Below are 24,379 nucleotides of genomic sequence, written 5' to 3'. Positions count from 1 at the left end.
ATACATCGAACAGTTTGACAGTGTAAGACCTGATGATTTTATTTCATTCAGTCTTAGTTTAGTTTGTTTTGTGAAACAGAATAATACAGCTTTGGAAAAATCAATGGCTCTGGAACGATCAATGGCTCTGGAACGATCTATCAGCACTTTTGCTACAAAAAAAAAAAAGCTACAGCTTTATTTGCATGGTTCTTTACTGTTCTGGTTGTTCCTGCTTGTTAAGCAAATTCCGTCAAAAAAATAAGTTAGGTAATAACTAGGAAATAATAGGGCCCAAACTTGTTTATGTGCTAAAACTGCTCAGAGAACATCAAGTAAGTACTAGCTATTGAGTTCAAAGAAATTCTACTGGGCAAAACATTTCTTTGTAAGACTATTTCTTATTTAGCTCTGAAATAGTCTTCCTAAAATAATGTCAAGGGAAGATTACTTTTTAGTTTTTCTACATTTCATTTTATTTTTTAAAGATTTTATTTAGCTATTCGGCAGAGTATCAGTGAAAGAAGGAACACAAGCAGGGGAAGTGGGAGAGGGAGAAGCAGGCTTCCCCTGGAGCAGGGAGCCCTTGTGGCGCTTGATCCCTGGACCCTGGGATCATGACCTGAGCCACCCAGGCGCCCCAGTTTATTTATCTTTTATGTAGAGGCAATACATCTAATGTTTGCTTGGATATTATAGTTTGATAAACAATTTTACACAGGGAATACAAAACGTAAGAAATGAAGTTTTCAGGGTATGTGGTGCATTTCCAAAATCTATGTTTCTGCTGGTGGTGAACACTTGTACCTCTAGTTCCTGACAAAGTCCATCAACATGTTTCAGGTATGTTAACTCCTGTTTGCCAGAAGCCTAACCAGGTAAATTTTCCACCCAATATACTAGGGATAGGGGCAGTGCTTGAAACTCTACTTTTGGGAGGATTTCTTATTTTATGTAAATTTCAACACAACGGAATGACTTCTCTTAAAACAAACAAACTATACTCATTTTTTCTTTTAAAATAATGGTTTTCATTAACTTTTTGGTGTCGTTTGCAAAAGTAATACAGACTCAATGTAGAACATGGGGAAAATTCAGTAGGGCATGAACATCATTTTGGTCCCACCGTTTACAGAGAGTGATGAACATTTTTCTTTAAACGGCGGTGGAGTGTCGTAGACTCTTTTGTAAACGGCAATTTTTCCTTGTTTACCATTTTCGACTTTTTTTACGGTGTTTACTGTGCGCCCTTTCTCCACAGGCAGTCGCTGCTGCGGCTGGTTGACCTTACGTCTCCTCTGACCTCCTCCGCCCAGCCCAGAGCCGCTGAGCGGTCCCTTTAAGAGGCAGGCGCGCGGTGGGGGAGGGGGCGGTCCCCGCGCGGATTGGCCGAGCTTGGAGCCACGTGGCTCTCCTGGCAGCAGAAGGGGTGGCCCGGCTCCCGGAGGCTGTCGCGGAGCTTCCCCCGCGGGTCCCCTGGAAGGGGCGCGGGCTGACCGATGTCCGTGAGGAGGTGCCTGGTGGGCCTCACCTTTTGCACCTGCTACCTGGCTTCTTACCTCACGAACAAGGTGAGGGGGGCGGGCGCGGGGTGGCGATGAGCGCACGTGGGACGTGGAACAGATGCAGCCTCCTGCTGTGAATCTGCTTTTTCCTGATGGTGGTGGAGAGGAAGCTGACTCTGTATGGAATCCTTGTTCAGAAATAGGATTCGCTGGATTATACTGGCCCCGTTTCCTGCACTGGAAAGCATCCCTTACATCTCCTGGGACCCCGACTTTTTGGATTGGCAAATTCCCAGGAACTTAATTTTGGGTTGTGCACACTACTTTTAAGGGAAAGAGAGCAACTGGCTCTTGTTCTCTGGGGGAAGGAAGAGTAGAGGAAATCTGACAAACCCTGTTTTCCTTTCTGAAACACACTCCTGCCCCCAGAAACCCACAAGATTCCAGAAGCTTTCACATAGAAAAGATAAGTCCATTTACATCTCCATCTTTCCCTTACACCACTAATTCCCAACCCTTTTAAAAAATGACATTTCCAGTATCTCTCAGACATTTCCAGTATATTCAAGAGTATTCTGTGGAATTATTTTTGAAAGTAAAATGTAAAGCTAATTTTATTTAAAGTAATGTTATGAAACCCTTTTTATGAAAAGGCAGAAAAGCAGCGGTACCATGTTTTTTATTTTGTTAGGAGGGGCAAACTGGCCTTGGATTTGGTACCATGCAGGGAAATGTTGGACCCCTGTAAGCTAGAGTGGGGCATCCCCTCCTGTCCTGGACACTGGGCTTGAAACCAAGACAAAGTGGTAGTAATACCAGGCCCAGGACTACATTTTCCCACTGTGGGATCTCCACCGTCTCCCAAACACCAAACCCCTCTTGCTCCTGGAAAAAAAAGCAACAAACTTAACAAATAGCATTTCCTAATACCTTCTCTCTTAATGTGAGCGGCTGTCTTCAGTATACTCAGAGGATGTGCCAGAACCCTTCTTCCCCATGTCCAGTTGATTTTTAGTTCTGGTGATGGGCCTTTGAAGATCCATACATAGTACCTTCCTGAGAAGGAGTGATGGGTTTGCATCCTGACTTCACTTAACCTGGTCTTTGAGGCCTTAATTTCTCTAAACCTAAGTTTTTTAACTTTAAGAAAGGATTAGCAAGTCCTCTTCAAAGAGTTGTTCTGAGGATTAATCGAAATGATGTTAGGTAGTTGGACAAGTGCCTCAAATCATGGTAAATAAGGTAAGTGGTAATTAGTCTAGGAGAAACGGAAGGAAGGAAAGACAATCTTTTGCTTATAATACGACACAATAATTATTAGCTTTTATTTATTTATTTATTTATTTTTATTTTTATTTTTTTTAATATTTTATTTATTTATTTGACAGAGAGAAATCACAAGTAGATGGAGAGGCAGGCAGAGAGAGAGAGAGGGAAGCAGGCTCTCCGCTGAGCAGAGAGCCCGATGCGGGACTCGATCCCAGGACTCTGAGATCATGACCTGAGCCAAAGGCAGCGGCTTAACCCACTGAGCCACCCAGGCGCCCTAATTATTAGCTTTTAATGGATTTGTCTTTTCCTCATTGGACAGGTAGCTAAACTAAAAGATTTATTGTGGCACCTGTTCTGGAATAAGTGAATTTGTGAAACCCTGGCCTTTTCATTTAACTATTCTGTCTAGTAAACCTGATGAATGTATTGGTAATGTTTCATTTAAAAACAGAATGACCTTTCATTTATCTCTCTATAATCAGAAGGGAAAGAGTGACAGGTCTTTCATGCAAATCCACGAGCAGGAGCAGTGGCATTATTGGTCAACAAACAGTCAAACAAAGTATCTAAGCAGGCAGATAACATTTAGTTCACTGAAATGTATACCCTCTCACATTTGCATCTGTGGCATTATTTTTGTATTTATTGGGGTCCTGCACCATTTTCTGATCAGTGTAATAAAGACAGTACCTTCCATGTGCGTCATGCCTCAAGGTGCTAGATAAAAAGAAACCAAACTGTCATGTCTCTAGGAATATCTAATCTGAGTAATAGAAATCATAGATTCCCAAGGACCCTCAGAATTTAAACAGTAAACCCTACTCCATTTTCCACGATGGTTTGGAGTGCTTTGGTTCAGAGCTCTTGGGAGTGCCTGAATAGATGGAAAGCAGAAGAATAATGGCAGAAGGCAGAGAGAGAGAAGGGGAGGTAAGGTTGTATAAAAGGGAAAAGGGAATTGGAATCAGAGTAGAGGAAAGCAGATGTGAGGCCCAGGTAGGGGGTGGAGACGTAGTCCTTCACAATGGGACTCAGATAGGGAGTTTGTGACTCTTAGATTATGCCATTGTCTCAACCAGGACAGTCATGCTTCTTTCTGGCCTCCATTGCAGGTTGGCTTGGACCAAGTTGGGGCCAAATGAGAAAACAGCTGTGCTGTGGACCCCCAGCCTATAGCCTCTGCCAAATGAATTTTCTTTTGAATTAGTGTAGATCATTTTGTGTTTACAAGACAGGATCCTCTTCCAGTTTTTAGAAGACTCTATGCTAGGGGTTTTTTGTTTGTTTTTTTTTTTGTTTTTTTTTTTCCTATTTCTCAGTATAGTTTCCTTCTCAAGCTATTTCCCTCTGTGGCTGTAAAAAGAAAATTCATTCAGGGATGCCTGGGTGGCTCAGTGGGTTAAGCCTCTGCCTTCGGCTCAGGTCATGATCTCAGGGTCCTGGGATCAAGTCCCGCATTGGGCTCTCTGCTCAGCAGGGATCCTGTTTCCCCCCCCCTTCTCTCTCTCTCTGCCTGCTTCTCTGCCCACTTGTGATCTCTCTCTGTCAAATGAATAAATAAAAATCTTAAAAAAAAAGAAAATTCATTCAAAAAAATCTTGTCAATTTTAGTTTTATCGATTCTAGTGTTAAATGAATGGTTGATTTTAGTTTGAACAGCAAGTGTTGACCTAGTCTGAGTGGCCTGTTGTTCTGGCCTCTGGGAGGTTCTGGCAATAACCAGGTTCAGGGCCCAGGCAGCCGCTGGTCCTTCTTCCCCTTACAGCTATTAAGCCTTCAGCCTGGAGACAAAGTGAATGTCTGTTCTCCTCTCAAAGGCTCCCAAATTGCTCCTTTTTCCTGGAGGTGTGCTCAATGCTATTCCACCAAAGAGCATTTTTTTTCTGAGCAACACTTTCAGTGACATGAAGAATTGCTGAATGAATAAACACTAGGACTTAGATTCCATTTGTCAGAGATTTCTTTCTTCACTCCTTTTTAGCCAGGTGAGGTGAGAGCTTCAGCATTTTTCCATCTACTCTCCAGTATCTACAACAAAGCTCAGCAGACAATAAACTAAATAAATATTTACTATCTTCCTGAAGGTTGTCAAGGGTGAGGAGCCCAGGGCCTAGACAGTCACTTTATCCTTTCTCTATCTCTGTTTTGGAATGAAAATATCAGGGAAAGGTGGGGCAGAGCATATGGAATTATGTGAGTAAATTGATTTCAGAGAAGAAGGAGGTCCATCTCTAGTGAATATAGATCAGAGCTCAGCAGTTAGCTGTGATTGGACATTTAGGAGCTCATATGAGGAGGCCTATGTGTAGGTTAATTCATGGGAAAAAATAAGTATGTAAATTTGCCCAATACCAGTCCATTCTGTTTTCTAGATCATGTGAAAAATCAGAAGAGTCTCTGTCTACAGCCTTTAATGACTTTTAAACTTTACAAAAATTCTTAGTGTTCAATAGTAGGAAAAAATAGGAAGAGGTACCCAGAAAACAAAACACAGCCTCCTCATTCATGAAGTATTGTAAAAGACATAATTGAAATACATATTGACCTTAGTTGGGTTGGTTCTACAAAATCCTTAAAATGCGAAAGCACAGAAAAAATTATGATGCAGAATTAGTTTAAAAAAAAAAAAGATCTTTAGAATGCAAAAGCCAAATCCCCACAAATGAAAGAAAAATGAAGGAAGTAAAGACTACTAAGATGCAGTTCTTGCTTGAAGAGAAACAGAGAAGGGGTTTGGATTTTTAGATAAATTGAACAGTAAATAACGTGGATACCGAGAAAAGAGACACGGCCAGTGTTCTCCAGTTGGTGCAGTTCCAACATGGCACTTCTGAGGTCTGGGAAGAGGCTGTGTGGTTGGGCTTCCACAACAGAGACCCAACTGCTGTTCATCCCAATCTGCTGATGGTCCCAGTTCCTTTTCTCCACCAAGAGGTGCTCAGGGTTCTGACAATACTGGGGGAAAAACAGACCCAGTCTTTTTACTATAGCTTGGAAGGTCTTTGTTTTTAAAAATTTTTGCCCAATGTGTGATTTGCGGGGGGGTGGGGGGGGGGGTTTCAAAGCCTTTTTGAAACGAGTATATTTGTATTTCTTCAATAGGGATTTCTTTGGTTATACAATCAACTCTTGATAATTTGAAAATGGTGCTCGCTTCGGCAGCACATATACTAAAATTGGAACGATAATTTGAAAATGTTCATTAATCTGTTTTTTTTTTTTCAGTATGTCCTGTCTGTCTTGAAATTTACCTACCCTACATTATTCCAAGGGTGAGTATCTTTTATGCTCTTTATACACATTTGTGGGACATATCCAACCAGCATCATTAGCTGTTCTTTAAAATACTTTTAGGAGTGCTTTGTGCCTCCGTAGATTAAGCTTCTGACTCTTGATTTCTGCCCAGGTCATTATCTCAGGATTTTGAGATTGAGCCCTACTTCGGGCTTCATGCTCAGCAGGGAGTCTGCTTGAGATTCTTTCTCTCCTACTCCCCCTTCCCCTGCTCCTATGCTCTCTCTTTCTCAAATAAGGATATAAATCTTTTAAAAAATATTTTTAATAAGTACATAGATTTTTTAAATGAAATAGACATACTGTAATTTGTTTAGCTGTTCTATTAATGGACATTTAAATTGTGTCCTATTTCAGGGGGGGATAAAAACAACAATGTTATCAGAGATTTTTATATTCAGTCTGTTAAATTTCTAGCTATTTCTTTGGGATGCATTCCTATATAAGAAATTTGGGTTAAAGAATATGAACTTTATTAGTATCCCTCCTGAATATTAAATTCTTTTCCAGAAATGTGTTACCAATTTGCATTGTCTGTGGGAGTTTCTATAATATTGTATTTAAACCATGACTGTTTTTTTCTTCTCTGATGATTTTGTGAACCGCAAATGGTATCACATTGTTTTGTCTTATCATTTTTCATGAAGTTGGACCATTTTCTTTTCTTTTCTTTTATGATTTTATTTATTTGAGAGACAGAGATCACAGGTAGGCAGAGAGGCAGGCAGAGAGAGCGGGGGTGGGCATGGGGGAAGCAGACTCCCTGCTGAGCAGAGAGCCCAATGAAGGGACTCAATCCCAGGACCCTGAGATCATGACCTGAGATGAAGGCAGAGGCTTAACCCACTGAGCCACCCAGGTGCCCCCAAATTGGACCATTTTCTTATGTGTGTTACCCACTTGTACCGCTTTTATCAGTGAATTGTCTATTTGTGCTTTTGCCTTTTTGTTTTTACTGGGGTTTTAGTATTTTTCTTATTAATTTAATGACTTCTTATTTTAAGAATGCCAACCACTTGTCCATCGTGTTTATTAGAAATTTCATTTTTTGCAGTTTGTCTTTTGGCTTTTCATTTTGTTCATACTTATTTTGATTAGTCAAATATATTTTTGAGTGCCGTCGTAGAAAATTTATTGCTAAGACATAAGAAGGAGGGGCGCCTGGGTGGCTCAGTGGGTTAATCCTCTGCCTTCGGCTCAGGTCATGATCTCGGGGTCCTGGGATCGAGCCCCGCATCGGGCTCTCTGCTCGGCAGGGGGCCTGCTTCCTCCACTCTGCCTCCTCTCTGCCTGTGTCTCTGCCTGCTTGTGATCTCTGTCTGTCAAATAAATAAATAAAATCTTAAAAAAAAAAAGACATAAGAAGGAAGCAACAATGAACTACAGATAAATCTAGTGTGTGGTCTTATGATTGAAGAATGCCATTCTTAGAAAAAAGATAGAAGGAAAAAGGGGTGTGGACGTAGGTCAACAGTGGAGATGTGGTAGAAGCAGCACGGAGTGCTCTGATACTCAAATTTCCCTTCCTTACCTCATCCCCACTCAAGCTTTTTAAGTAATTAATTTAGTTAGTTAATATTTATTTATTTTAGAGAGAGAGAGAGAAAGCGTGAGCTTGGGAGAGAGGAACTGAGGGAGAGAAAAGAGGAGAGAAACTCAAGCCGACTCTGTGCTGAGGGCAAACCTGATGCGGGGCTCGATCTTACAACCCCGAAATCATGACCTGAGCTGAAACCAAGAGTTGGAGGCTCAACTGACTGTGCCACCCACACCTAGTGGAGTGCCACCCTCCACTCAAGCTTTAAAAATAAATTGTCTTACGGTGCCTGGGGGGCTCAGTCAGTTAAGCGTCTGCCTTCGGATCAGGTCATGATCCCAGGGTCCTTGGATGGAGCCCCGCATCAGGTTCCCTTCTCAGTAGGGAGCCTGCTTCTCTCTCTCCCTCGGCCTCTCCCCCTGCTTATGCTTGCTTTGTTTTTCTCTCTCTCCCATATAAATAAATGAAATCTTTTAAAAATTTTTAAATTTTTATAGTGGACAAATATTGATGATTGGTACCACTACTTTCATGTTTATTTTTCTCCATCTCAAGCTCATGTAGATATTTACCTACATTTCATTACAGCTTTATTCAATTTTTAATCATTATTCATTTACTTAAATGTGTGGTATAATGTGAGGAAATCATTCCTTCCATAGTTTTGCTTATGTTAGCTCTATATATTTTTTTAAAAGTTTATTTATTGGGACATCTGGGTGGGTCAGTCATTATGTGGCTGCCTTCAGCTCAGCTCATGATCCCAGAGTCCTGAGATCAAGCCCCGCATTGGGCTCCCTGCTTGGAGGGAAGTCTGCTTCTCCTTCCCCGTCTTCCTCAGCTTGTGTTCCTGTATAGCTGTCTCTCTCTGTCAGATAAATAAATAAAATATTTTTTTAAAAAGGTTTATTTATTTATTTGAGAGAGATAGAGAGCATGAGTGGGAGGAGCAGAGGGTGAGGGAGGGAGAATCTCAAGCAGACTCTGCTCAGCTTGGAGCCGATGGAGGGCTTGAACTCACAACCCCAAGATCAAGAGTTGCACACTCCACTGACTGAACCAGCCAAGTGCCCCATATACTAGCCCTATAGTTTATATTTCATTATATAATCCTTCCTTTTGCCTTTGGGTTATTAATATATTTGAAGTTATTTTTCTAGGGTCTGTCTTTGAGTATTTGTCAATTCTTATGAAAAGGGGCTAGTACTAAATTGTTTTAATTATTATAGCATTTAGATATGTCATAGAGCAGGACATCCCTCATTCTTCTTTTTAAAAAAAAAATTATACAAATGTGAACAAGAAAACAGGGGTCATGATATTTGCCAGACAAGGTTCAGGACAAAAAGCACTAAACATATGAAGATGTTTTAGGATGCTAAAGATGTGTTAGGATGCTAAAGCATGCAGTTCAAAATGAAAAGACATGTTATAGATGTCATGAAAAGACCTATAGGAATGTGGGGTTCAAAACAAAAATAAAACAGTGATGAATATCTATGAGCCAGACAATGAGGCAGGAATATCAGGAATACATAGAAACATGCAAATAATAGGAAACAAATTTGCCACTATTTTCCCATAATAGTTCAATTGAAAAAACAAAAAACTAGTGTTCATGTATGCATATGTATGTATATATATAACCCATATATATAAATATATATATATATAACCTATATATATAACCTATATACAATTAATAGGTAAATATCAAAGGCTGTATCTTTACAATAGAGACTATATCTTCTTCTCAAATGTCCAGGGAATATTTACTATGAATAAAACAAGCAATAACTTGCCCAAAGTAACACTTATACAATCTTAGTGCCCTAAAGCTAGATTTTATTTTATCTTTTTAAAGATTTTTGTTTTGTTTTGTTTAAAGATTTTATTTACTTATTTGACAGAGAGAGAAGGATCACAAGCAGGCAGAGAGGCAGGCAGAGAGAGGGGGAAGCAGGCTCCCCGCTGAGCAGAGAGCCCAATGCAGGGCTTGATCCCAGGACCCTGAGATCATGATCTGAGCCGAAGGCAGAGGCTTTAACCCACTGAGCCACCCATCTGCCCCTCTTTTTAAGTTAACTTTATTGAGAGAGAGTGAATGAGAGATCGAGAGAGAGAGAGAGAGAACAAGTGGTGTGGACGGGTAGAGGGAGTGGGGGAAGCAGACTCCCTGCTGAGCAGGGAACCCGAGGCAGGGCTTGACCCCAGGACCCCAAGATCATGACCTAAGCTGAAGGCAGATGTTTAGCTGACTGAGCCACCTGGGGGCCCCTAAAGCTGGGATTTAATATAGAAACCAAAAATCTCTATTTATAAATGATTTTTCACTCAAAAGAAAGACATAATTAAAACACTATTGAAAAATCGTATTTTGCCTATAAGATTTGCAAAATAAAATTTCAAAATTTGGTAACACAGCCCTGATGAAGATGTAGAGAACAGGTGCTCTACTACATGGATCTGGGACAGCAAATTGGTACAGTATCTGTGAGTGACACTCTGGCACTATGTAACACTGTTGCCAATAGTCCGAATTTTTCAATTCCACGGTTCTACTTCCAGGAATTTATCTGAGAGGCTTGTTTGTACTTCTGTAAATGAAATATGTATGAAATGAAATATGCAGCTCTGTGACTGCAAGCATTTTTTAAACAACCTGATTTTCATCTCTATAGAACCCATTAAATATATTATATCCTTAATGGAATACTATGCAAATGATAAAAATAATAAGGACACTCAGGTATTGAAAAGATTTTCGAAATACATTTAATGGGGGACAGAAGCAAGTCTGTAACAGGGTAGCACAATAGCATTGTGTAGAAGTATGTGTGTATGTTTTCCTTATTTGAAAATAGGTGAAGTGAGGCCCCTGGGTGGCTCAGTGGGTTAAAGCCTCTGCCTTCGGCTCAGGTCGTCCCACGGTCCTGGGATGGAGCCCTGTGTTGGGCTCTCTGCTCAATGGGGAGCCTGCTTCCTCCTCTCTCTCCCGCTGCCGGCCTCTCTGCCTACTTGTGATCTCCTTTCTGTGTGAAATAAATAAATAAAATCTTTAAAAAAAAAAAAAAAAGTGAAGAAACTACCCAGGGCAGTTACCCATAGGAAAAGGTGGAAACAGTGCAGAGAGTGTACAGGCAAGGGAAGAAGACTTTCAAACACTTCCTTTTGTATACTTTTGGATTTTTGTTCTTTATGGTATCACCAATATATTATTTTGGGTAAACTTCAAAATGATTTTGTCAAGTTACTCTCAAATATTTCATAATAAAACTTTAAAAAATATTGTTTATGATTACATACACCGTAGCCCCCTTATCCGTGGTTCCTCTTTCTGCAGTTTCAGTCACCCACGGTCAGTTCTGTCTGGAAGTAGATGATTCTCTCCTGACTTGCTGTCAGAGGTGGATGGTAGCCTACAGGTACATCAGAATGCCTACATCATTCACCTCACGCCACCTCACCATCTAGTCATTTATCTTCTTGCAGCATCATGAGAAGGTTGAATACAGAGATTCTGGGAGAGAAACCACATTCACATAACTTTTATTATAGCATATTGTTATAATTGTCTAGTTTATTATTGGTTATTGTTGTTAATCTCCTACGGGGCCTAATTTATAAGTTAAACTTTATCATAGGCATGTATGTGTAGGAAAAAGCACATTACATATTTGGTTCAGCTCTATCTGCAGTTTAAGATCCCCACACATCCTCTGGGGATCTTAAAATGCATCCCCCACTAGTAAGGGGGGAGGGGAGCCACTGTATTTCAGTCAATAAAGCTGGGATGTTGTTTTCCCTTTTAGAGAACAGGAATCATTTTCTGGTCCTGCCTGTCTGACAGTTCTCTCCAGGAAGAGAGACTTAGGCCACTTGGGTGGGAAGGGAGCATGTCTGTCTCCGGATTGCCTTTTCCCTTGCATATCCCTGGATGGGTCAGGCTGAATGCCCTCCTCTGACAGATTGTAAGGTCTACAAATGGAAGAATTTTTTTTAAATCTCTTTTGTCACCGGAGTATCCCCAGTGCTCACAACAACGCCTGACATGTAGGAGGTGCACCGTAGGGCGGACTAACTCATTCTACAAATCCTTATTGGGTACATACTATGTGCCTGGCCCTGTTTTAGACACAGGAGGTACATCAGTGGGGAAAGCAAAGATCCCTGCCTTCGTGCAGCTTTCTTTTCTCTCCTGCCTATCCCTTAAATTTACTGCAGTGGATGGCTCCTTCCATCGAGTTGCCTGACTGAAGAACTCCCAGAAACCTGGGAGTCAATTCCCTTGTCTCCTTCATCCCCAACATCTAATTAACCACCAGGACCTCCTAAACATCTTCAGAATCTGTCTGCCTTCTTCATCCAAATTGCCCCTTCCCGGGCCACTGTCATCTCTCAAATTACTCTTGACATTTTGAACTGGGTAATCCTTTGTTCTGGGGCTGTCCCATAGGCTGTAGGAGGTTTGGCAACATCGCTGGCTATGACTCACCAGATCCCAGTAGCAACCCATCCCTTCCCCCACCCCCAGTTGTGACAACCAAAAATGTCTCTAGATACTGATGAGTGTCCCCTGGAGAGAGAACCCATATGGTTGAGTGCCACTGCTCTAGATAACGTTGTTGGAGGGCATGACCCACAGCTGTCTGCCCTGCTTGGCTGGTCAGTGAAGGTTTTACAAAGGAGTCGTAAAAATGGGATCTTACAGGATGAACAGGTGTTTGTCCACATACAAGGAGATGGGAGCGTTTGATGGGTCAAGAGGACAGCACATGGAAATTCTTAGAAGTATGGCAAGGCCTGGCACATTTCCGAGGCTGTGGGCTCTTCCCGATGGCTGGAATGTCATTGCCTGGAGCAGGACAAGCTGGTCCTGGAAAGGGGGTACTGCAAGTCTGGGAAGGCTTGTGTATCACACACAATTGACTTTATCTTAGAGGCCAGCCGTTCTCCCGTGTTACATCACAAGACACGGGTGTGTTGTAATCACTTCCGAGGTAAGGTGTCTCGAGTTTTGAGGTTTTGAGGTCTACGAATGACTCACCTAAAATAAAACAATTAGAGTGAAACAAGGGGAAGTTACGCCACTAGTACCCTCTTGCTCATTTTGAACTTTGCTGTGCTTTGTGTCATGGGAGGAGCAGGGGTGTGTCATTTACAGCCTGGGCTCCCCCTGGGCTCTGCATGCTGAGGAAGTGTGTCTCCCGTGAGCTCTCTGGGCCCCTGTGTGTCATGTTAGAAAAGAGATTGGGGGGCGCCTGGGTGGCTCAGTGGGTTAAGCCGCTGCCTTCGGCTCAGGTCATGGTCTTAGGGTCCTGGGATTGGGTCCCGCATTGGGCTCTCTGCTCAGCAGGGAGCCTGCTTCCCTCTGTCTCTCTCTCTCTCTCTCTGCCTGTCTCTCTGCCTGCTTGTGATCTCTCTGTCTGTGGAATAAATACAAATTTTTAAAAAAATCTTAAAAAAAAAAAAAAAGGAAAGAAAAGAGATTGGGAGTTGCTGCCAGCCACCTGGGAAGAATCAACCATTTTGAAAATGAGCGAGTGGCAACATTAAGTTTGCATTCTAGAACAAGCCTTGGGGCTGCAAGGTAGAATGGGTGTTGCGGGATATTCCTGGGGATAGGGACACTGTTAGCAGACTGATGCTAGGTTCGGGTGTGCCATGATGGGAGTCTGCATGAGGCAGAGGCGGAAGGGATGAGGAGGGGAAGGCATGGCCCTTGAGAGCTGTGATGGGGATTACGTGCAACAGGATTTTCTGGGCTTTGGTGTGGCTGATTAGGGACAGGGGCGGTAGACCAGGATGGGGGAGGGAAGTTCAAGGTAATGTTATAGGCAGGTTATCACTGGGGTGTCAGGGTGGTGGTCTTCGGGGGAGCACAGTGATTTGGGAATCATCAGTGCAGGGCAATGGAGGAAGCAGGGACTGTGGGTGAGATCAGTCAGGACTAGTCTAGACTCGAGAGTAGAACAAGTTGAGAAGGAGGGGTCTGGGAACTGGGATGCCAGTTAGGGGAGGGTGGGAGAAAAGTGTTGGAGGGAGGCTTGGTGTGTGTATTTGTGTGAACCAATGGGTCTGCTGAGGCTGGATTGTGTTTGAGGCCGTAGCACTCTTTCAAATTCACATGGGTTCATATCCTTTTCAGGTGGCAGACCTTAGTTGGTGGACTTTTGCTTCATGTGTCATGGAAGCTGGGCTGGGCCGAGATCAACAGCAGCTCAAGGTAGAACAACCTTTTCTTGCTTGATGCATGATTCATACGCTGGCTTATTTTCACATTATTTAATTTCTTCTGGTGTTACATTGGGAAACAGGGATGTTTATTTGAGCTACTTGATCTCTTAGTTCCCATCTAACCTTGAGATTTTAGTGCTTTTATCATCCTATAGAACTCAAGGAGTGTTTTCCTGGTCAGTTACTTAAATAATACTAAAATTAATCAAGAGACACACTTTATAACACTGTATTAATTGGGCTTTGTTGTAGATCATGAGAGTGAGGAAATGAGCTTCTAAATCAACTTAGAATTTTTTTGGTAAATTTTTAATTTTGAAATTATTTACTACTTTACAGAACAGTTAGAAAATACTACAGAGGCCTAGGTGGCTCAGTGGGTTAAGCCTCTGCCTTCGTTCGGGTCATGATCTCAGGGTCCTGGGATCGAGCCCCGCATCAGGCTCTCTGCTTCCTCCTCTCTCTCTCTGCCTGCCTCTCTGCCTACTTGTGATCTCTCTCTGTCAAATAATTAAATAAAATCTTAAAAAAAAAAAAAAGAAATGCCACAAAGAACGTCTGTATCCTTTACTCATGTCTCTCAATTATTTTACCTCACCTCTCCCACCATTTGCTCTTGAGAGAAATATGTATATATATATATTTTTTTCCTGAACTATAGGAGAGTAAATTGCAGATTCAAGAGTAAAATGCCTCTTTTCTTCTGAATTCCTTAGTGTGTATTTTATTTTTTTAAAAAAGATTTGTTTATTTGAGAGAGAGAGCGCATGAGCACACAAGGGGGAGAGGCAGAGGGAGAGGGAGACGGAGAATCCCAAGCAGACTCCATGCTGAGCGCAAAGCCCAATGTGGAGCTTGATCTCATGACCCCGAGATCACCACCTGAGCCAAAACCAGGAGTCAGTTACCCAACCAACTGTACCCCCCACCAAGCACCCCTTTCATGTGTATTTTCCAAGCGCAAGGACATTTTCTTATATGACTATAGCTTAGTAATCCAAATGAGGAAATTAATATCGATGTCATACTAGTATCTCATCTCCAGACCAAATTCATATTTTTCCAGTTTTCTCAATAATGTCCTTTATTATGTCCCTCCCCTGCTTCACATCATACATTTAATTAGTTGTTATGAATCTATTAAGACAACTTGTGGAATAGATTTAAAAGAAATCTCAAAGACCATGGCATCATTTTTCAGCTAAAATTAAAATCTGAATTGGCTATGGACTCGTGCCTCACCTAGATAAATTCTCAGAATTCTTTCAGAGCATTACGCCTCCCCTGAAATGATGCACAAAATGAAAAGCAAATAAAGTCAAGGTTGATATGGACAAGGCTAACAGCCCTCCTGAGTGATCAGGTCAGTCACCTTCACTGGCATAACATCCTCACCTTCATAAAATAAAGATATTTTTGGAATTTTACATGTGATATTAAGCGGAGGGCTTACTTTACACTCCATTGTTATGGTAAATGGTTCAGTGGGAACTGGGTCTTCATTTAAACAAACAGTACCCTGATTTCACAAGGCCTGTGATTGTTCTAATATTTAGTTAAATAATGAAGCATCCTGATTCCAGATGGTTCCATTTATTCCTTCACAGAGGCAAGAGACTGGACTAGAATGAAGGAACTGTCAGATTGGGGACTGGAGTCCACTGGTGCTCATCAACATCGGTCCTCTACTCTGTTTATAGTATTCCTCATAATTTTCTTATAATTTATGATGTGAATTATTTACTTCATAAAATAGTCTTTAATTTTTTTTTGAAGATTTTATTTACTTATTTGACAGAGAGAGAAAGATCACAAGCTGGCAGAGAGGCAGGCAGAGAGAGGGGGAAGCAGGCTCCCTGCTGAGCAGAGAGCCCAATGCAGGGCTTGATCCCAGGACCCTGAGATCATGATCTGAGCTGAAGGCAGAGGCTTTAACCCACTGAGCCACCCATCTGTCCCTAAAATAGTACTTTAAACATTACTTTAATACAAATGTAGTGATCTAAAGGGACACATGCACCCCCATGTTTATAGTAGCAATGTCCACAATAGCCAAACTATGGAAAGAATCCAGATGTCCTTAAACAGATGAATGGATAAAGAAGATGTGGAATATATATTCAATGAAATACTACTGAGCCATCAAAAAAAAAGAAATCTTGCCATTTGCCAAGACATGGATGGAACTAGAGGGTATTATGCTAAGTGAAGTAAGTCAATCAGAGAAAGTCAGTTGTCATATGATTTCCCTGATATGTGGAATTTAAGAAACAAAACAGAGGATCATAGGGGAAGGGAGGGAAAAAATAAAACAAGATGAAATCACAGAAGGAAACAAGCCACAAAAGACTCTTAATCATAGGAAACAAACTGAGGGTTGCTGGAGGGGAAGGAGCTGGGAGACTGGGGTAACTGGGAGAGGACATTAAGAAGGGCACATGAGGGGCACCTGGGTGGCTCAGTGGGTTGGGCCTCTCTGCCTTTGGCTTGGGTCATGATCTCAGGGTCCTGGGATCAAGCCCCGAGTCGGGCTCTCTGCTCGGTGGGGAGCCTGCTTCCTCCTGACTCTGCCTGCCACTCTGCCTACTTGTGATCTCTCTGTGTCAGATAAATAAATAAAATCTTTAAAAAAAAAAAAGGGCACATGATATAATGAGCACTGGGTGTTATATAAGACTGATGAATTGCTGAACTCTGCCTGTGAAATTAATAATAGTCTCTCTAAAACAACAACAGCAACAAACCCCTAATACATTACTTTAACCATGTTTTCTTAAAAGCTATGTTATTGGTTCATACTTAAAAAAGTTTCTGTGGAGGGCGCCTGGGTGGCTCAGAGGGTTAAGCCTCTGCCTTCTGGTCAGGTCATGGTCTCAGCCCACAAACCTGAGCTAGGTTTGTGTTTGCCCTGGTTGCTGTTTCCTACTGGGCTCAGCTTTCTGATTGTATTCATAGAGAACCGAAGACCAGCTTTGCTGTGTGACTGTGCACTTGGGTAGGGATGGCAGAGGTTGGACTCCATTAAAGATGAAAAACAGCAGCAGGCAGACAGCTTGGAGATGCCGAGATCATCGTGGAGTCGGGAATGTACCAGTGGGGCTGGTGGGTGCTCCCCCAAATCGGTATTTAATAACATATGCCATGAGAGCTTGTTTAACCTCCTTATAGCCTGGAGCATGGCAGACTCCCAGATTCCCTCTTAAAACAAGTCACAGAAACTGGCACCACATTTCCTACTTGGCAAAGATGCCACATTTGCTGTGTTGGTCAGTCCCTGACCACATCATATATTGACTACATTGAGTGACCCGATGGGATACATCTTCTTCAGGAGTTTTACTCAGCAACCAGTTATTACAAAGTGTTGGACGATGCCCTGAGGAGTTCTGTCTTGGGGAAGATAGCACTGGTTTTTAGGCATTAGCCTGTCCTTTTATGGTAGCTACTGTCACTGCCAAACCATTGCAGAACGTCGAAGTGATTTTTCTAGCAGCTGTTGAAGTCCTGTGCTGTAGGCTGTTTGTTTCCAAAATGTAATCCAGAACACTGTGACGGGACATCTGGCAGTGAAACCATGGCATTCTTTACTAGATTCTGGAATCATTGCTTCTAGAATCAGGTGTGATTTCACTGGAGACTTTACACACCATCCTCTGGTTCCTTAATTACCAAACTACACGTTTAAATAGAAATATTTGGAAAGTACTTTTTAATGGACTTACTACTTTTTGTTCACTATACCTAAGACAGCAAATTTTGAACTCCCAATTTTCCAAGTATGAGATGTTCTAAGTTAATAATTCTATGTCACAATATCTTTGTGACCAGAAGTTTCTTTTTTTTTTTTTTAAATTTTAAAGTGTTTTTAAAATAGATTTATTTATTTGAGAAAGAGTGTGGACGAGAGAGAGATAGAGAGAGAGAGAGAAAGCACAAGCAGAGGGAAGAGGTAGAGAGGGAGGGAGAAGCAGGCTCCCTGATGAGCAGGGAGCCTGATGCGGGGCTCAATCCCAGAATCCCTGGGATCATGACTTGAGCCAAAAGCAGACACTTAACCAACTGAGCCACCCAGGTGTCCCTGACCAGAGGTTTATAACAGATGAAGAAGAAAGCCTCGCTCCTTAATTTTCCATTGAGAATCTTTGCTGGAGAACCATAAAAAAATTTTTTTTGATAAAACCTCCAAATTAGGGATGCCTGGGTGGCTCAGTTGTTTAAGCGGCTGCCGTCAGCTCAGGTCATGGTCCCAAGGTCCTGGGACCGAGCCCCACATTGGGCTCCCTGCTTGGCAGGGAGCCTGCTTCTCCCTCCCTCTCTGTCTGCTGCTCTCCCTGCTTGTGCTCATTTGCTCTTTCTTTCTCTCTCTGACAAATAAATACATTTTTTTAAACATCTAAAAAAAAAATTGAAAAAAAAAAAAAACCCCCAAACCTCCAAATTAACTAGAGAAATAAACAGTTATGAACCACTTAGGATATAGTTCTTTTTATGATTATTTGTTTTTATTTTTTTAATTTAAAAAAAATTTTTAATTTTTGATTATTTGTTTTTCAGTGAGATAGCTTGCCTTCATCAAGGTAAGCTATCTTGGTTGCCTTGTGGTTGGAATTTCTGGTGGTTGGAATTTCTCAAGTATGTTTTAATGTGTTCACATTTCATTTCGAGGGACTCTTGCAGTTTTATGAACAGTTGCCTTTGCTCTCTGAGGAAAGTTAACACTCAAATTTTTGTATTTTTGATATTTTCCCCCTGTTGTCTAGGGAATGCTTTAGATATATATGTAGGAATTACTTTTGGGGAATCACAAAACCAGCTTTCAAAGGGTTCTCAGGAAACATGGAGAACTACTGAAGGGACATGATATTGAATAAAATCTGATTGGTGTTGGTGTGGTGATTATGGTAGTTCTCAGCAAGAGTCCACGGGGTTAGGGATGGTAGATGACAGGATTTTTTTTTCAGCTTTATTGAGGTATAGTTGTCAAATAAAATTGTACGATGTTTAAAGCATACATTATGGTAATATGGTACAGGTGGGATTTGGCCTGTGGGCCATAGTTCGAGGACTCCTGTTCTGAGTTATGCTTTGTGAAAAACAGTATCATCGTGGAGTTCCTGAGTTCAAGTAATGTTAGGGCTGAACTTTGTCAAGGGACTTGACCCTCTGTGAGTCAGAGAAAGAATAAGAATGAAGGAGGAAAGGTCTAAGAGTAGTAGGAAAGAGGAAGAATAGTGAATAAGATTCTTGGATGACCATAATCACCAATAATGGACCCAAAAAATGACATCTAGGCATCTGCTGTAAGTAGGTAGTTAGTATATGTAGAAGTCAAAAGAAGAAGAAGAGGAGGAGGAGGGAGAAGAAAAAAGAAGATGAGGAGTAGAATATATGCAGAAGTCCTTGTAAACTATGAAGCAAATATGGAGTATAGTTGTGAGGTATTATGGTTTAAGGCAATTCATGAACCCTGTTGCTACCTGGGTGGCTTGGTATTTTTATGTTTGGAGAATGTCTTTAGTTCCACTAGGTGTCAGCATAATGCAGAGAATTTTCAAGAACTTGGCTCAAGGAGCCCTTCAGTTACCCATGAACAGATAAACTTCTGAGTGTTTTGAGGGAGCAGATGTTCCTTCCATAATGCATGCTCTATTTGAAAAACAAGTGATTTAATTTAATTAGCCTTCATCTCGGTAACAGCAGTTTTATAATTCATGGCAACAGACTATTGTTAGCTTCTTATAAAATGCTATATTCATCAAGGTTCTTAGGGACAAGAGAGTGTGCACAAGCAAAAAAAAAAAAAACAAGCCCAAGACTCAAACAAGATGCGATACTTGTGCATACAAATCATGTAAGAAAAACTATGTTAGCACCACGTTTTCAAACCAGACCCCATGGCAAATAGTCCTTTCCCCCAGGAGTTGCTCAGCGATCCCTCCCTACAAGCACAGATACACATGCTCACTGGCTCTACAGTGGTCCCCGTACCACAGAGACCTGGGATTCTTCCAGTGCCACCTCAGGATTTAATTCCATCTTGCCTCCTTTGTTGGCACATAGGATAAGGAAAGAATAAACCAGCATGGGAGGCCCAGAGGATGCCACCTTATAAATTGTAGATGGAGAAAATGTGCTTGGTTTGTTCCTAATGTGCAGGTATTTGGCTATTGTAGAATCTTAGAGTTGTAGTGGGAGATTATATATGTCATATATCAATAAATATATAAATATAGATATATAAATATATTAAATACATTTTATATACAGATATGTATTTATAAATATAAATATATATTATATGTTTATAAATATATAATATATTTATATAAATATAAAAATATATATAATCTTACCTTTAGCAGCTATAACAAAAATACCGAAGATTGGGTGGCTTAAACAGCAAACATTGGTTTTTCACAGTTGTAGATGCTGGGAGGTCCAAAATCAGGTTGCCAGCATGGTTAGGTTCTGGTAAGGACCTCTTCTTGTTTATCTTGTTGTATCCTTCAGAGTGGAGAAGAGGGAGGAAGGAAGGGAGAAAGAGAGAGAGAGAGAAAGCAAGGTCTGTCTCTTAAAGGGCCCTAATCCCATCATGAGGGTTCCACCTTCATGAACTTATTACTTCCCAGAAGACCCACCTGTAAATACATCATGCTGGGGTTAAGATGTCAACCTCTGAATTTGGGGGCGGGGGGACATGAGCATGTAGCCCATAGCAGAGGGTAGAGCCAGGGTAAGTTCTCTGGCAGATAGTTTTGTAACCAGTCCTGCACCTGGGTACATGGATCTTTGAACAGCAATTCCACTTCAGGAAATTTATCCTGATACTGCAAAAAGATAAATATCGAAGGCAGCGTATTCAAGGATAACTATTACAGCATTAGAATAGTAAAAAGAAGATTAACTTTTACCTCCAGCAATGGCCTATCATTCAGTTAGTGATATTACTCAATTAGTGATGATTTTTTGGAAAGATGTTAGGCAGATGATGGAACAACTCGTATAGTAGGATCCCGTCTTCACTGCAGTGTTCATATACATGCATATGGGCACTGTTTGGAGGGAGACATAGCGCGGTAGTAATACTGGTTATCTTTGGGTAGTGGGATGGTCATTGTAATGTTTTTCTTGATTATCTGTATTTTGAAAATTTTCTAGCATGGATAGGTGTGACTTTTTTTTTTTTTTAAGATTTTATTTATTTGTTTGACAGAGAGAGATAGCAAGAGAGGAAAAACAAGCAGGGGGAGTGGGAGAAGGAGAAGCAGGCTTCCCGCTGAGTAGAGAGCCCAATGCAGGCTCTATCCCAGGACCTGAGGTCATGACCTGAGCCGAAGGCAGACGCTTAATGACTGAGCCACCCAGGCACCCCGGTACGACTTTTTAATAAGAAAACAAGATATAGGGGCGCCTGGGTTGCTCAGTGGGTTAAGCTGCTGCCTTCGGCTCAGGTCATGATCTCAGGGTCCTGGGATCGAGTCCCGCATCAGGCTCTCTGCTCGGCAGGGAGCCTGCTTCCTCCTCTCTCTGACTGCCTCTCTGTCTACTTGTGATCTCTGTCTGTCAAATAAATAAATAAATAAATCTTAAAAAAAAAAAAGAAAACAAGATATATTATTATAGGAAACAAAATGACTGCCTCCATGCCAAGTTTCAGAGTTCATGTCTTTTGAAGAAAACATATTTGTTTTTCATTGCAGTTAGTTTTCCATTGTCCCAGTTTGAGATTACAACTGATTATTAGAGGTATTTACTATTTATAGTTAGAAGTTCCCATTAGGGGTTGCCTGGGTGCGACCTTTGGCTTAGGTCATGATCCCAGGGTCCTGGGATTGAGCCCCGCATGGGGCTCTCTGCTTGGTGGCGAGCCTGTTTCCCTCTCTCTCTGCCTGCCTCTCTGCTTACTTGTGATCTCTGTCTGTCAAAAATAAATAAAATCTTAAAAAAAAAAAAAAGAAAAAGAAGTTCCCATTAGGGCCGTTTCAAAGAGGCAAATGGCAGTATATAGGTATTTTTCACTTTCATCCCTGCCCTTAAAAACCTGGTAGCTGTAAGCACCAGCAGTCCAGTTCAGAACAAAGTCTTTGAAGGGTTTCATAAAAACATGGGAAGAAATGGGAGTTAGGGTCATGTCTGGAGTTTCCTGGTTTGTTTTGTGGCTGTTGTTTTTTTCCTTGTACCCATCTAGAGAAAGGAGGGAAAATATATTTTTTTTAAAGTTACAAAGTAATACATGATGATTCCTTCGGCAAATATTTGAATGTCTAGCATATATATCAGATATTGTTCTTGGTAGGGGGGTAGGTGCCCAATGAACAAAACAGACAAAAATCTTTGCCCTCATAGAGCTTACCTTCTCGTTGAGATAGACGGACGAGAAACGAAGGAAAATAAAGTATTTGATGTGTCAGATGGCAGGCCAGGCGGGGGAGTAGGCATGGATGTGTGTGCCTCAGTGTGTTCTAGTGGGCGGGAGTGGGGGTTGTTCTTTGACTCATGGATAAGATGGCTTGTGAGCATAGATCTGAGTATGTGAGAGAGTGAGCCGTGCAGGGTTCTGGAGGGAGAGGGTTCCCGGCCGGGAGGCAATAGTCAGCCGTGAGGTGCTTGGCACACTTGACAACCAACAACGAGGCCAGAATGTAGCTTTATATTCCTTGTAAATGAAAAGGTCATTGTGGGTAACTTTAACTAACTTTAACTGTTGTATAGAGTACGCATATTTTTATTTTTTGTTTTCCTTTTTAAAGATTTTATTTATTTATTTGTCAGAGAGCGAGAGGAGCGAGAGTGAGCAAAGGCAGGAGTGGCAGGCAGAGGCAGAGGGAGAAGCAGCCTCCCTGCCGAGCAAGAAGCCCGATGTGGGACTCGATCCCAGGACGCTGGGATCATGACCTGAGCCGAAGGCAGCCGCTTAACCAACTGAGCCACCCAGGCGTCCCTAGTACACATATTTTTAAAGCTTTTGATAAGTGTAGCCAAGTAGTGTGTATGTATATATGTGTAACTTTTCATATGTTAATTAGCTATTTGTATTTCTTATGTGTAACACACACACACTCACATACTCACACACACCCAAATACCTGGTTTTGCTCACTATTTTTCTTTTGTGATTTTTTTTAAATTGAATTGTGAACACTCATTATACATTAAGAATATGAAATTCCAGCCTGTTTTATATACTGCCAGGAATTTTTCCTAGGTCATTCATCATCTCTTGGTTTTCTTTACAGTGATTTCTGACCAGTGCATTTTATGCAGGTGGATCTGTCAATCTTCCCTAGTGGTTTCTGTCTTTGGGGTTATGTGTAGAAAGACCCAGAACATTTATTGAGTGTCGTTGTGCCATGCACTGCTCAGGACTTGTGCACCCTTCCTCTGCCCCCACGTCTAGTGACCCAGTAAGCCCGAGATATATCCAGCCCTAGAGGACCTCACCTAGAAGAAAGGGCACAGCCCAGGGAAATGTGTGAAGTTTGTCCCTCCCTTAGAACTCTTGGCTAATGTTAGCTAACTGCAGGAATATTCCTTGGCAGTGAAGAGAGCTGATTATAATTCCCAAAGATTTGGGTAACCATGTGCATGTTATGAGGTTATACTCTTCAGTGCCCAGAACTAGGTATGATTTCCATCCTTACTGCTTTATTTCCCTGGAAAATTGTCCTCTGTTTTAGCAGCATTAATTAGGATTTTTAAATTACAGTATATATTTCAGGGGGCCCCTGGGTGGCTCAGTCAGTTGAGTGACCAACTCTTCATTTTGGCTCAGGTCATGATCTCAGGGTCCTGGGATCCCGCCCCACATTGGGCTCCACTGGGAGTCTGCTTGGGATTCTTTTCTCTTGGGATTCTCCTTCTGCCCTTCTTGTGCTTGCACTCATGCTCTCTCTCTGTCAAATAAGTCTTTAAAAAAGAAATATTTCAAGAGATGGCAAAAACACAAAAAAGCACCACCCTTATAGTCCTTGTTCCCACCTTGTTTCCGCACAACCTGGAAAAGCATGGAAAACTCAGTTGCCTTGCCTTTTTTTTGCCCCAGGTAACTGTTGAAAGGTCTGACCCATCCATCTTAGAGTAGCACAGTAGCGGATAGTCCTGGAGAACCCTGTAAGCCAGAGAGCCCAGGTCTGATTTCTGAAGCATCAAGCGCAAACAGTTCTTTAAGTGATGTTCACTGTCAGCAGCCTAGACTCCTTGCGGCAGGTTCTCTCTGGGAGGGAGGCAGTGTGCATGTCTTTGACTGCCCGTCTGTCTGGTTCTCCTGCTGGTTTATAAATTAAGTGATATCAGTGTTGCAAAGAATTTGGGAATGAAGAGTTAGGAAAGAACAAGCTTGTGACAAAGCCTAACCGAAACCTTAAGAGACTTTTATTGCTGTGAGTAACGGACCAAGGAGGGAATGTTGGGTCCCTTCTGCTTCTCTGCCCCACCCCTTGCACCCACTTTAACTCTGAGTTTTACCTCAAATGTCACTTTTTTTTTTTTTTTAAGATTTTATTTATTTATTTGACAGAGAGAAATCACAAGTAGATGGAGAGGCAGGCAGAGAGAG

General features: G+C 41.7%; 1 protein-coding gene across 5 annotated transcripts in view; it reads left to right on the top strand.

The window, feature by feature from the left end:
* Nucleotides 1-1,389: 1,389 nt before the first annotated feature.
* The window catches only part of TMEM241 (transmembrane protein 241), a 115,084-nt gene continuing 92,094 nt past the window's right edge, over nt 1,390-24,379 (top strand). For 4 of the 5 annotated variants that reach the window (XM_059409357.1, XM_059409354.1, XM_059409356.1 and 1 more), the window contains exons 1-3: nt 1,390-1,550; nt 5,982-6,028; nt 13,736-13,813. In XM_059409357.1, coding sequence (XP_059265340.1) covers nt 1,479-1,550; nt 5,982-6,028; nt 13,736-13,813 — 197 coding nt within the window. In that variant the 5' untranslated portion in view covers nt 1,390-1,478. The remainder of the gene's footprint in view (nt 1,551-5,981; nt 6,029-13,735; nt 13,814-24,379) is intronic. The other variant, XM_059409355.1, reaches the window with a different exon arrangement.

This window comes from Mustela nigripes, chromosome 8 (assembly GCF_022355385.1).
Source record: "Mustela nigripes isolate SB6536 chromosome 8, MUSNIG.SB6536, whole genome shotgun sequence".
Taxonomy (NCBI): Eukaryota; Metazoa; Chordata; class Mammalia; order Carnivora; family Mustelidae; genus Mustela; species Mustela nigripes.
Note: the sequence above shows the minus strand (reverse complement) of the source record. Positions and strands in the feature narration are given on the sequence as shown.